At 36.9% G+C, this 14344-nt stretch overlaps 1 protein-coding gene across 1 annotated transcript in view; it reads right to left on the bottom strand.

The window, feature by feature from the left end:
* Positions 1–9759: 9759 nt before the first annotated feature.
* The window catches only part of LOC126251977 (brefeldin A-inhibited guanine nucleotide-exchange protein 1), a 261180-nt gene continuing 256595 nt past the window's right edge, over positions 9760–14344 (bottom strand). The window contains exon 30 of the mRNA XM_049952749.1: positions 9760–13507. Coding sequence (XP_049808706.1) covers positions 13337–13507 — 171 coding nt within the window. The 3' untranslated portion in view covers positions 9760–13336. The remainder of the gene's footprint in view (positions 13508–14344) is intronic.

Below are 14344 nucleotides of genomic sequence, written 5' to 3'. Positions count from 1 at the left end.
CTGGGTTTGCGAATGATCAGCATTGTTATAATTACTAGCGAAATCCATAGATTCAGACTACCAGAGTGGAAATAAACGACTGACAGGAATAACAGGTGTGAAAGAGTACTTATTATCTTCTCGATGTATCCAAGAAAATGAAAAAAGGAAATTTTGACAGAAAGTTTTTGGCCAGATCGCTACACTAGTAAGGACCAGTAGTACAGTCACCGGCTAGCAGCCGCGTAAGTTCTATTCTGGAAGTAACGCGGAAAACATGTTGGTCGAACACGTAATAACGCCTAACCGGGAAATAATCGCGGGATAACGAAACCGATTCTGGCAGGGTTAGTGAAGTTAATCGGCAAACAAATTTTGACAGTGGCAGCAATAGCTACAGAATTGATGACGACAAGATCGTTTGTTAGAACGAGGAAGGAGAAGAAACGGGGACATCACACAAATTATGGAAGAATAAGACGATTCCAAATTTATATAAAAATTTCGTAATACTACTTTTCGATCTCATTCTTGAGAAGCTGGTGCATATGAATGAAATGTGAAACCATTTCCTAAGATAAAGTAGTAGGCCTAATTGGCATTTGATGTTGGTACTTCGTAGATTATATTCTGTCGTGTTATAAAAATGGCCATTTCTGCCAAAACAGTCTCGGTTTATTTGGTGTGTTACAAAATTGCTGCCCTATTAGAAAGGCCTATTTCGTTTTATCTAGCGGACAGTGACAAAATAGACGTAATCAGATCGAGAAACCACACCAGTCTTGGATATTATTTGTATTAACAGCTCTTTCAGCATTAGATAACGACATTTCGATTTTTCATGTAGCAAAGCGTTTGACGAACTTTGATGAGGTAATAGATTCTTTCGCAGAAAGGATAGCATGCCATGTAAAGCTGTTGCAAGATTAGAGAGAAAAAATGCTAGGAGCTAAGGTTTGAAGAAATGTGTAATTTCTTGCTTATCTCTTGTCAGTATTGGTTTTATATATCCTATATGCAATTTTATGTCACACAAAACAGCAAGTTATTAATTAATAGGCAATAAAGAGTTCGAAGAGTTCTTGTTCTCTCGATTACAAATAATTCCATCAGCTATTAATTGCGAGATTTTTTAAAGAGAGTCAGGCTGTCAAATCGGCCGTCTGGGAGCTGGAGAGGCACCATAGGACATTTCAGTTTCCACTCTCCTGAATATAGTTTGGACGTGCGATAGAAAAATGCTTTACAAAGAGGTGTGGCACTGCACTTTGGCATACTAAAGACCAAATAATATGTCTTAGATTTCCTCGAATACTTATGTTTTATGTTTCAGACTTTTCAGAAAGATGTGCGCTACAAGATGAACATATTGTGAAAATTCGATTTTTTTTTTTTTTTTTTTTTTTTTTTTTTTTTTTTTTTAGTATTGACCCAGTTCGCAAATGTAGATCCGGGGCTGCTGCGCAGAGCAGTCTTGAGTTATAGTGAGTGGGTAGTCTCCACGTGACCCATGTTTACATTTAGTGATTTTGCTGTTTCCCCTTCGTTTTCTCTCGTTAAAAGCACACAAAACGGATATCTGAGGCCGGGAGCTATCAAGTGAATTAAAACATTCACATAATTACGGAAGACTGAAATATGTCATTAGTTTCAGATTTTATTTTATTTCTACCTTTCTGACAGTCAAGCATTAATCGCGTTGCGGAACAATGAAGTTATTTTTGTCTGTTTGCTAAAGAAATTTGACTTTTGTTAACCTTTTCCGCAGAGGCAGTCAATGTATTTGAAACGAAATGTTTAATTCCACAGTACTGGCTAGTTTCAACTGTTCGCTGCATTTCACGAGCTCGTTTTCATTTTCTAGCACATATGGCATTATGCCATAATAAAGAACCAAACGTGATATAATGCAATACTGGTGCTCCAAGAAAATTTACATCCCGAAAACCACACTGAAAAGCTTAATATCAGGACGAGGTCTACTTCATATGGGAATCTGGACATACGAATGTGCCCTTTAAATGTGCACATTTAATTATATGGTTCACGAAATTTCGATGCTCTTGCGGTATCCTCTGATGTCTTGTTTCTTTTATGACATAATGTATGATCTTTCAATGTTTTACACGTACGTACGTACATACATACATACGGGCTTCCTACGTCCTGATAGCTACCCAAGCGCGGTGTCGCCTGTTATCTGCGCTCTCTGGCGAATAGTGGTTTGAAAAGTGTTACTTAAAAAGTAAATATCCTTTTACGTAATTTGAACTATGTGCAAGAATGTACCATGAATTTATTAAATCACAGAGCGTTTGACTCTCAATTAAAAGCCAACTCTTTGATGACGTGCCATTTAGAAGAATTTCGAACCCTGAAGATCAGACATTTATATCATTATTAAAAATATTACTGGCACATTTGTGAGATATATGTTAAAGTGTAACATGTGCAAAAAAGATCAACAGTATATGCGAAAGCTTAGCTTCTCTTGCAGCTTGAGACCAATATGATATGTGAAAGCTTTTCTTTACTTGTAGCAACATTATGTATATTAATTTAAACTATTAACTTTCCCTATTTGTGTGTTCGTGCTACTTATGTTGCTGTTGGCTGCCTACATCACGTGTCCTATGCTCTGAATATCTGCTGTCATCGGCTGGCGAGAGCACGTGACACGAGCTACGAATGGCTTACAAAAGCGCATCGAAATCTCGATTTCAACGATTCGGAAATTAACATGCGGTGTTTGGTGGAATTCCAATGTATACTTTCGTAATACGAAAATGCGCAGCGTACATGTTGCTGCACAGCAAAGATATTTCCAAAACGTGTCTTTTTCCCTGAGTTTCGTTTTCTAAAGAGCCTTGAAATTGTACGCCCCTGTATAAAATCCTAACCATTCAAAGGATTGATAAGGGAAAATATACAGTCACCCGGGAGAAGGTGTATTTTTAACCGGGAAATCCGTTTTTTTTTCCTTGTCCACGTATACACCCTGCATGAATGCCCTTGAAGATCTATCCAGATACTACAACACAAATCAGCTGAAACCAAACCCTTCAGATACACAAGTGTGTGCTTTTCATTTGAGAAACAAGGAAGCCACTCGCAAGTTGAAATAGTATGGTCGGGGTTTGAACTGGAACACTATGAGGCTCCAAAATACCTAGGAGTGACACTTGATAAATCTCTCACTTTCAAAAAGCACTGCATGAAATACAAGTCGAAAGTCTCCACCAGAAACAATTTCCTATGGAAATTGGCCGGACCACAGTGGGACAGTCAACCAGAAACAATCCGAACATATGCAATGGCACTACACTATTCTACAGCAGAGTATGCCTATCCTGTTTGGTATAATTCAGCTCATGCCAAACAGGTGGATGTAGCTCTCAGGTTCCTGATAATCCACTCAAGTCGCATGGCTTCACCACCTCGCAAGAATAGCACCATCACTTGTTCAAAGAGAGAGAGCTTCGAAACAACAAGGAAAGAAAGGCAGTGGGACAGAAAGTTACTCATCCTTTGTATGTGTATGATCCGCATCCGCAATGACTGAAGTCAAGGAAGAGTTTCCTTAGGACCACTGCTGAAAAAACTAGGTTACAACTGGGGGGGGGAGGGCTACGACCTATCCTCCCGCTGGTTGGAAAAGAGTTGTTGATGCTTTTCCTCCAGGCTATGACAGGGAATGGACAACTTGGAAGTCCCTGAATAGACTGACATCCGGAGTTTGAAGATCAAAAGTTAACCTGCCAAAATGGGGATACACTGATCCAAATGATATTCGGTGTGACTGTGGAGAAGAACTGATAGTCCGGCACATGCTTCGGTGTTGATTGTGTCCAGTCTTCTTACAGAAGCTGACCTTCAACACGCAACAGAAAATGCACTGGAAGTGGCAAGTTTTGGTCAAAAGTAATTTAATCATAACTGTGTAAAGTGTATATACATGTGCATGTACACTACTGACCATTGAAATTGCTACACCACGAAGATGACATGCTACAGACGCGAAATTTAACCGACAGGAAGATGCTGTGATATGCAAATGATTAGCTTTTCAGAGCATTCACACAAGGTTGGCTTTGGTGGTGACACCTACAACGTGTTGACATGAGGAAAGTTTCCAACTGATTTCTCATACACAAACAGCAGTTGACCAGCGTTGCCTGGTGAAACGTTGTTGTGATGCCTCATGTAAAGAGGAGAAATACGTATCATCACGTTTCCAACTTTGATAAAGGTCGCATTGTAGCCTATCGCCATTGCGGTTTATTGTAGCGCGATATTGCTGCTTGCGTTTGTCAGGATCCAATGACTATTAGTAGAATATGGAATCAGTGGGTTCAGGAGGGTAATACGGAATGCCGTGCTGCATCCCAACGGCCTTGTATCACTAGCGGTCGATGTGACAGGCATCTTATCCGCTTGGCTGTAATGGATCGTGCAGCAATGTCTCGATCCCTGAGTCAGCAGATGGGGAAGTTTGCAAGATGACAACGATCTGCACCAACAGTTCGACGATGTCTGCAGCAGCATGGACTATCAGTTCAGAGACCATGGCTGTGGTTACCCTTGATACTGCATCACAGACAGGAGTGCCTGCAATGGTGTATCAACGACAAACCTGGGTGCACAAATGGCAAAACATTTTTTCAGATGAATCCAGGTTCTGTTTACAGCATCATGATGGTCGCATCCGTGTTTGGCAACATTGCAGTGAACGCACATTGGAAGCGCGTATTCGTGATCGCCATACTGGCGTATCACCGGCGTGATGGTATGGGGTGCCTTTGGTTACACGTGTTAGTCACCTCTTGTTCGCATTGACAGCACTTTGAACAGTGGACGTTACATTTCAGACATGTTACGACCCGTGGCTCTATCCTTCATTTGATCCCTGCGAAACTCCACATTTCGGCAGGATAATGCACGATCGCATGTTGCAGGCCCTGTACGGGATTTTCTGGATACAGAATATGTTCGACTGCTGCCCTGGCCAGCACATTCTCTAGATCACTCACCAATTGAAAACTTCTGGTCTATGGTGGCTGAGCAACTGACTCGTCACAATATGCCAGTCACTACTCTTGATGAACTTTGGTATTGTGATGAAGCTGCATGGGCAGCTATACCTGTACACACCATCCAAGCTCTGTTTGACTCAATGCCTAGGCATATCAAGGCTGTTATTCTGGCCATAGGTGGTTGTTCTGGGTACTGATTTCTCAGGATCTATGCACCCAAATTGCGTGAAAATGTAATCACATGTCAGTTCTAGTATAATATATTTGACAATGAATACCTGTTTATAATCTGCATTTCTTCTTGGTGTAGCAATTTTAATGGCCAGTAGTGTAGGTTTCTGACATGAGAATAAATAAAATCAATCTCATTAATACAATGGTTACAAAGGGTAGCATAGTGGTTACAGAATAGATAAATGAGGAGTCCAAACTGCCACTGGCTGCTGTATGCCTTATGGGCCAGCTAAGTAATCACTGTGTGCTGTTTTTTAATTTCCTTTTCGATGCTGCCATAGCTCTGTGTTCGCTTGGCACTGGGCTTTTTTTATTCCTTTCAGTGCGAGCTTTCCTCTTGACTTATGTTTTCTACAAATCAAACATATAAGAGTCATGAGATGAGATCTCTCTTTATTTTGTAATTTTCAGTTCGATACTGATTTTTATAGTCTCACTTTGGGTCCTCATAGTGGTCTGCAACATATTCATAATGACATTCAAATCAGTATCCTACCTAAGTATGTTTCCCCACTGCAACAATTTATAACGTTACACAATGCTGATTTGTATACATGCATGTGCCTACAATGATATGATGTCAGCCATAATAAACATAGGTGAAGAAATGCAGACACACATGACCTATCCATTGTGCACTCAACCATTGTTTACACATTATTACTCTTCTAGTAATTAGCGATTCAAATATGACGGTATTTTGTTATACACTATGTGCTCTTGAAGTATCCAGACACCCCAAAAACCATTAGTTTTTCTTAGGTGCCTTGTGCTGCCACCTACTGCTAGGTACACGACATCAGTACTCATTAGACATCGTGAGAGAGCAGAATGGAGCGCTCCGCGGAACACACGGACTTCGAATGTGGTCAGGTGATTGGATGTCACTTGTGTCGTACGTCTGTATGCAAGATTTCCACACTCCTAAACATCCCTAGGTCCACTGTTCCTGGTGAGATAGTGAAGAGGAAATGTGAAGGGACACATACAGCACAAAAGCATACAGACCAACCTCATCTGTTGACTGACAGAGACCACCCAACAGTTGAAGAGGGTGGTAATGTGTAACAGGCAGACATCTATCCAGACTATCACACAGGAATTCCAAACTGCATCAAGATCCACTGCAAGTACTATGACAATTAGGTGAGAAAACTTGGATTTTACGGTTGAGCAGCTGCTCATAAGGCACACATCACTCCGGTAAATCCCAAACGACACCTCGCTTGGTGTAAGGAGTATAACTACTGGATGATTGAACAGTGGAAAAACATTGTGTGGAGTGACGAATCACGGTACACAATGAGGCGATCCAATGGCAGGGTGTGGCAATGGCGATGCCCAGTGAACATCATCTGCCAGCATGTGCAGTGCCAACAGTAAAATTCGGAGGCAGCGATGTTATGGTGTGGTGGTGTTTTTCATGGGGGGTGGTTGCACCCCTTGTTGTTTTGCGTGGCACTATCACAGCACAGGCCTACATTGATGTTTTAAGCACTTTCTTGCTTCCCACTGTTGGAGAGCAATTTGGGGATGGCGATTGCATCTATCAACACAATCGAGCACCTGTTCATAATGCACGGCCTGTGGCGGTGTGGTTACATGACAATAACATCATTGTAATGGACTGACATGCACCGAGTCCTGACCTGAATCCTATAGAATACCTTGGGATGTTTTGGAATGCCGACTTCTTATCAGGCTCACCGACCGACATCGATACCTCTCCTTAGTGCAGCACTCCGTGAAGGGTGGGGTGCTATTCCTCAAGAACCTTCCGGCACCTGAGCGAATGTATGCCTGCAAGTGCGGAAGGTGTCATCATCAAGGCTAAGGGTGGGCCAACACCATATTGAATTGCAGCATTATCGATGAAGGGCGCCACAAACTTTTAAGTCATTTTCAGCCAGGTGTCTGGATACTTTTGATCACATAGTGTACAAGGAGGTCTGACCGATGACCCAATAGGCGTTTTCTCATAAAAATCAGCTGCATGACTTAATTTTTCAAAGTGACAATTAAAAGTCATATTGACCTTTTCAAAGGCAGCTTTCAATTTTCCCTTCACTGATTAGAGTAAATGCATCAGTTCTCATTTGATGCCACATTTTGAGAAAAAAATTAAAATATGTATTACAAAATAACAAAAAGATAGCTGACTGTAAAAGCAATGTGTCATTGTGTCCTAAATCTGTACTGTCTGAGATAAAATGACATTGAAATCTTTCTTATTCTACATTTACTTATACCAGATATTATTAATACTCTCTCTCATGTTTGATGAAGTTTAGTCTTCTTTTGTGCTTCATATATAACAAGTATGCTTTCAACTCCATTAACACAACAATACCTTCCAAAAGCTACTCAAAGGAACATTTATTTCAATTGTAGAGTTGAACACTTTGTTGCTCCTTTTCTTCTATCAGCTTCCATCCCTGAAGAAGTAGCTGTTGATTTTCTGTGATTTACTAGCCATTTAATAAGTATTGTCATCTAGGTATGAGAAAAACAGTCTGGTTAAAATCTATTCTGGTATTTTAGTTCTGAATAACTGGTATTTTTTTATCTTTGTTATAACATGTGCTTATAGCAGCAAAACTGAAATTTTTTGTTTTTAAGTAAACTCTTTTTAAATCAGTAATTTTTACTCTTAAAATTTGTATTGGTTTGAAATATTGCACTTTTATAGAAAAAGGGCAAGTGATTAGTGCTATTTTCACATCAATGTTGACAGAAAAGATCAACAAACATATGGCATACGAATTGGTATGGTATTGCTGAGACAATAACATCCCTGTTGTCTGTATGTGCAGTCTGCAAAACTTGCCGCCTTACTGTTGTCACTGGACATCTGCTGTATTCAAGAACAGCAGCAACCCTAGTGTGCAAACATTTTTGTGAAGTGAAGTAACAATGAAATACAACTTTTCATTTGCTTTAAAGGATTAAAGATTTGTCTGGCATTTCTATAAAATAATAAAAGAGGAAGGAAATTGTGGTAACAGTAATAAATTAAAAACTTTAACAACAATTCATTCATAGTATATAATAAAAATGGGAAGCAGCTGAACTGCTGCCTATGTCTACATAATATGCCTTATCTGCTTGTATCCCTTGAAAATGGACAAACCAATACAAAACACACACTTCTTCAACATCAGCTGAACCCCTTTGCTCTGACTATTTGAAATGTCCAAATAGTGGTATGATACAGGATTGCACTGTGATTTTAAAGGAGAGTTTCAGAAATGTTAGAATCAATAAGATAATACTGGTGATTTTTTGTAGAATTCAAACATTTATCACTTTTCGAGCAAAGCATTAAATGGTATGTGGACCAAGTTTGCCTATTTAATTTAATATTTTGATTCTATGTATGTTGAAACTGATGGTCAAAATTTTTCAATATTTGTTTGATATCTTTTATTACAGATAATAACAGGAATAAAAACTAAAAATCTCTTATTTCAGAAACCAGTTGTTTTGAACGATTTTAACAGCGGATTAAACTGGCATGGGAAAAAATCAGATATAACCAAAAACTGGTAGTTCCAGTAATAATTTCCATTCCTACTACCATCTGCAGGAAATTCAACTTTACTATAATTTTCTCATAATAATATTAGAAGTGTGTGTGTGTGTGTGTGTGTGTGTGTGTGTGTGTGTGTGTGCGCAATTGCTTATTTCTGTTTGGTCACGCAAAATACTTTTGGTAGTTACATCACAAGGAGTCAGATGTAAACAAAAACACAATATCGAGGGGCAATGACAGTCATGTTCATATGTTAATGCCCTCTGAATAAGAATAATAAGTTATGCATTCCATAAAAATCAGTTAGACCAGGGCTTGCCACCAGTTAGACCAGGGCTTGCCACAAAGTTCCACACAAAGCAAGCTCTGTTAAAAGGGTAAGGCACATTCCTAATGCTTTTCACAACAATGTTTTCAATTACAGTTCTATTAGCTGCATAATAATATAATATTCTTTAAGATGCCGTTGCAGAGCCATAATCACATAGTATTCATAATACAGTTGTGACATTTTTCTCTCTTAGCTACCAACCAAAGAAAAGGACATTGCATTCTTAATTGCAACTGTTTTAATAATGCAGGCTGCATGTTTTACTCCATTGTCTTTGACACATTGAAATTATTAATATCAAATTCAGGTCTAGGGGGTTCCAAACTCCATGTAACAAAACCTTTTTAACACCAACTTCAGTTCAAATAATCATCACACACTTAAAATGTGAGAAGAGAAACACATAATTTTATCAGTTATTGAGAACTACCATGTGCCCAAAGACATAGGAAGAAACAAAACAGTGTACGACTCTTGAAATTTCAACATTTTGTAAACAATTTTTCTGTTGGTATAAAATAGCAGGTAAAAATGAAAAAACCTGTCACATGAAGGAAGAGAAAAAAAAAAAATGTTTGACACTTTGATTAGGTGCGTGAATATCACACAGTCAACTTAAATAAGTTGCGAATGCATTTCAAATTTACATCATGCTGTTAAAACATTCTACATAAAACTTTATTTTAATGTACATCTTGATACAATAACTATAAGAAATGATAAAGCAATTTAAGTAATAGTTATTAAAAAAATAGTCTATCTGATTATCACATATTTCTGTAAAGTGATTATATAAACAAACATAAATACTATACACAATAAATAAATCCTTCACAATATATACATGAATTTACAGCAGTACGAAAAAAATCAAATGATTTAACAGCTAATATTATCATTAAATGAAAACCTGTGGCTATCTCACAAAGGAACACTTGGTGTTGTTTGAGAAAATGATGTTCTTTTCATTCCTCCAACAAATTTAAACACTACGTGGAAAATGTAGAAGTTTGAAATTATAAAATTTTATAAGGAGTAACAAAACCATTCTGCTAGAGCTACCTGTCTTGAAACAGAAAAATAATTACAACAAACTCAGCATTCAAGGATGATTTACAGAAAATATGGCATGATATACCTTGCAATATAGTTCAAGGGAACATAAAACCTACTGCAAAATATATCATCTCCCTCGGCCTCATACACTGTTCTGCAGCATAAGCACCAGAGGACTATCTAATCTACTTGGGGAAAGCAGTACAACACAGCAATATTATTTCAAAATAAAGATACTGAAGAAAGTACTTCCAATGGAATGACTACAAATATTTTGATATAAATATATACATTTTCCTACAGTCATGAGATTAACACTTAAGAAATTAAATTTCAACATCCAGCTTCCAAGGAATCAGAGAAATCACAAACCTTATTTTTTCTTAACTTGAATGGTGTAATTTTGATTTATAAAATTTGCTTTAAGAAAATGGAATGAAATTATCAATATGTAATGAACACAAGAGACAGAGTGTCTTTTAGTACGTTCTATATGAAAAATGTTTCAATATTTAGGCTGCAAACGACCATTCAGGCCATGAGTTATAAAGACACAGTGAATAAAAAAAAAAAAAAAAAAAACAATATAATTTTTTTGTACTATTTGTAGAGGAAATATTTCTGCAAATTTCCCATCTCCCTTTCTCTATTGAAACAATGTAAGTACTAAACGTCTTCTAGATTTCTGTTAAACAAAAATAGTAGCAAACAAATGAGCAAGATAAAAAACAAACTAAACATATGTAGTGAAATTGTGGATTTATATGTTATTTAGCATGGTTGGGGGTGAAACGATAGGGTGAAGGGGCTGTAAAGGAAGAGATGTGCATACTGAAGAAAATTAAAATTCTGGGCAAGAAAAATACAATCATCAAATTTATAGTTCTTCATGAACTGACACAAAGAAATGGGATGACACTGAAGTGTGAAAACTAGGAACTGGAGGTATCATCTGTGGACAATTATAAAACAAATATGTGGAACAATACAGGTAAAATGGTAGAATAAGAGAAAATTGGTCCTCCAGCAGATACTTACTGACAGAATAAACATGAGACAACATAAACAAGAAAGAAGCTTATCAGTCAAATATCTTGCCATCATACCAACTTCGTTGGATCTCCACCATATCTCCTACAATTCCTCTTAACGCTATTTTCCTATTCCTTTCTGTATGTAGTGCACACCTCTCTTTTTAGTCTGACATACATATTTCTAATGACATTGTGAATTACTACATTACTGTATTTCCTCCTTATCAACACTTAAAGCTAAACTTCAAAAGGACGTTCTGTATAGTTGTTGCTTGTTGTTGAACATACCACAATAGTTTCTTCCTTTGCTGGATTATAATTATTTTTTAGACATATCACTCAAAATTTTTAGCTTTTTTCATCATTATTTTTAAAGCAAATGTAATGAAATGTTTGTTATTTTGCCAATACCAAACAACACACTCATATGAAATTTGATTCAAAATATTGGATAATTCTGGTAATATTAATTATCAATTGAATTATCCTTTTATGTTTCATGTAGTGATTACAGCTTTTATATGATCTACAAGCACAATGTCGATGATTTAGATCAAATGGTTAACAGCATTTGAAGATACAAATTTTTCAAGAATAAATAATAATGGCATTTATCTTATTACAATTGAAATGTGTGGAGCTTTCGAACTGCAATCATCATCCCATTTTTATTGTTTTAAGCATAACAATTAAGAATAACTATGAAATTAATTGTCAACATTCTTAAAGAACCCATCAGAAGAAGCAGAAAATGTGTAGAATGTTTGTAATTGACATCTACAGTTATAAGTTCTTTACTATTTCAAAAACACTGTATCACTTTTTTTTTCAAATAAAAAAAAGAAGAATGTCTCGTCTGACTCTCAAAACAACTACCTTACATCATATTTAGTACTGAAAGACAAAAAGAAAGAGAGCAGTGCTTTAAGACTACTGAAGATTGTCACGGAAATGATTAAAAACTGTGATACATGCTACATCCTTATTAAAATCGAGCTACAAGGCACTTCAATACACCGCTTACCTCCACCAGTTCAAATGAGTCTATTACTTCACAGATACTTCATAATGATAAAAAAACAGGGGAGCATAGAGGATTAAGCCCTACAATAGTTTCATAAAACAAAGCAAATCAGAGTGAAGAGAAGCACTGTGTACATGAGTGACCAAAAACTGTTGAAATCTTTCATGTAGAAATTAGCATTATGAATAACTGTTTCTGATCTAATGTGTTGGTTGCTCATGCAAAATGGCCATACTTTTAATGACTGAATGTACACATCGCTTGTTGCATAATGATCATCTGATTTACTCCTTTTACACTCTAAATTAAAATATAACAAGTTGGAAACAATGTCTGAAGTCTTGATAAAATGTTAGTAGTTTCTATTCACATAAACTGCATAAATAGGCACAACATTTTCACTGCAACAATAATTATCCTAACCAGGGATGTAAAGACTGCTTCCGAAAAACAGAAAATTGGAAAGCTTTTGCTTTTAAGTAACAGCCATCAAAACAAATGTCATGAGCACGGAGGATTTACAAATAGTGGAATGTCAGTTCAAAATAATTCAGAAATTTCCATACCTGTATCCATTTTGTTGTTAACATTCATTCATATGAACAGTAAATATGCAAAAAATCACTGTAGTTGTGTGTGTTCTTGATTTACAGAGCGGCAGGAATTTTTAAGTTTAATTTATCTGTAAATCTATGTGCTATGCTTACATGCTTCTTCATAGATGGTACTGATTTGGTAAGCATTTATATGACATAATAGTATTTAATACATTCAGATTCCAGAAGATCTGAAAAACCACTATCAGGAGATCATAACTCTTGTTACTATAACACTACACTATTTTTCATTTCTTTGCACTGGTATTATCCATAAACAAAGTTTATTATTTTTAATGCCGATGTTTTACAAGTCAACAATATATATCACATCTCTTCATTTATGAATCAACTAACACAAAATTGCAGTTACCTACAGAATCAACAACACAGCCTTGTGGCTGAAATAGACAGGTTTCCACAACCTACTGTAGCCATTTCTCCAACCACTTACATGACAATGATGAGTCAGAAGTGGTTGGCTCACAGGAACTTAGCTCTGACTACATTTGATGTATCATGGTCCAACAGTTACTGCTGCTGAAGCTGTCTTGGTATTAGGAGTGATGTTGAACACAGGACCGATCCGAAGGAAAAATCTTCGAAGAACAGATCGTAGCTCTGGCTTCAGGTCAAAGCACATAACCTCACAAAGCATTGGATAGTAGCTTGAAGTATGAGCTGCAAACTGCGAAAGAATACCAAGTGGTTATTTTAAACCATTTGTTACACATAATAAATACTGGTTGGCACAATATAAACTGTAAGGGTAAGTTAAGACATAAGTTGACAGACTGTCTTTGCAGCTACGTCACAAGAAACAATAGTACAAACAAGGAAATATCTAAAAAAAAAAAAAAAAATAAAATTTCAAGCAGACGGCATTTCCTGATGTGAGCAAAAATCTTAAATACTAACATCAACATCTTTTGAAATGAACTGTTTTTACATGGAGAAAGCAAGCCAAATGGTATGTGTGTTTCATTAAGACCACTGATGTGATTTTATTTCAATAAAACAAAAAACATTTGGAGACAAAAAATATGCATTTCCTTGAAATCACACGACAGATCTCAGAAAAAAGTAGGCCTCCTGAAAGAAGTGTAAAGGTGGGAAAGAATTGTGTACAACACTGTAGGTGACCACCAATAAAAAAATGGTTCTACGATGTTTGTTATTGTTGGTTATTACCACTGTGTTATATCTATCATTTTGCAGATTTTGTGTGATTTTTCTTTCGAGAAATATATGAGTAAATTGTGTACAAACTGCCAGTGACTGACACAATTTTCTTCTTCTTATCATCCACATTTTCTAACATATAAACTACTTTTGGAGTGCCAAAATGTACTAGAACAAATAAAATGTCTCTAAAACGCCACACTGTACAATGTACTTGTGGTGAGACAGTCACAATTCCTGAAATCCATCACCCATGGTCTCTGGCCTGCTGAAGAGCACTGCAGTCCCCAAATCCGCTGCAATATGCCACACGCAAGCAGACCTGGCCTGCGGGCACATCAGT

The sequence above is a fragment of the Schistocerca nitens genome, chromosome 4 (genome assembly GCF_023898315.1).
Source record: "Schistocerca nitens isolate TAMUIC-IGC-003100 chromosome 4, iqSchNite1.1, whole genome shotgun sequence".
Classification (NCBI taxonomy): domain Eukaryota; kingdom Metazoa; phylum Arthropoda; class Insecta; order Orthoptera; family Acrididae; genus Schistocerca; species Schistocerca nitens.
Note: the sequence above shows the minus strand (reverse complement) of the source record. Positions and strands in the feature narration are given on the sequence as shown.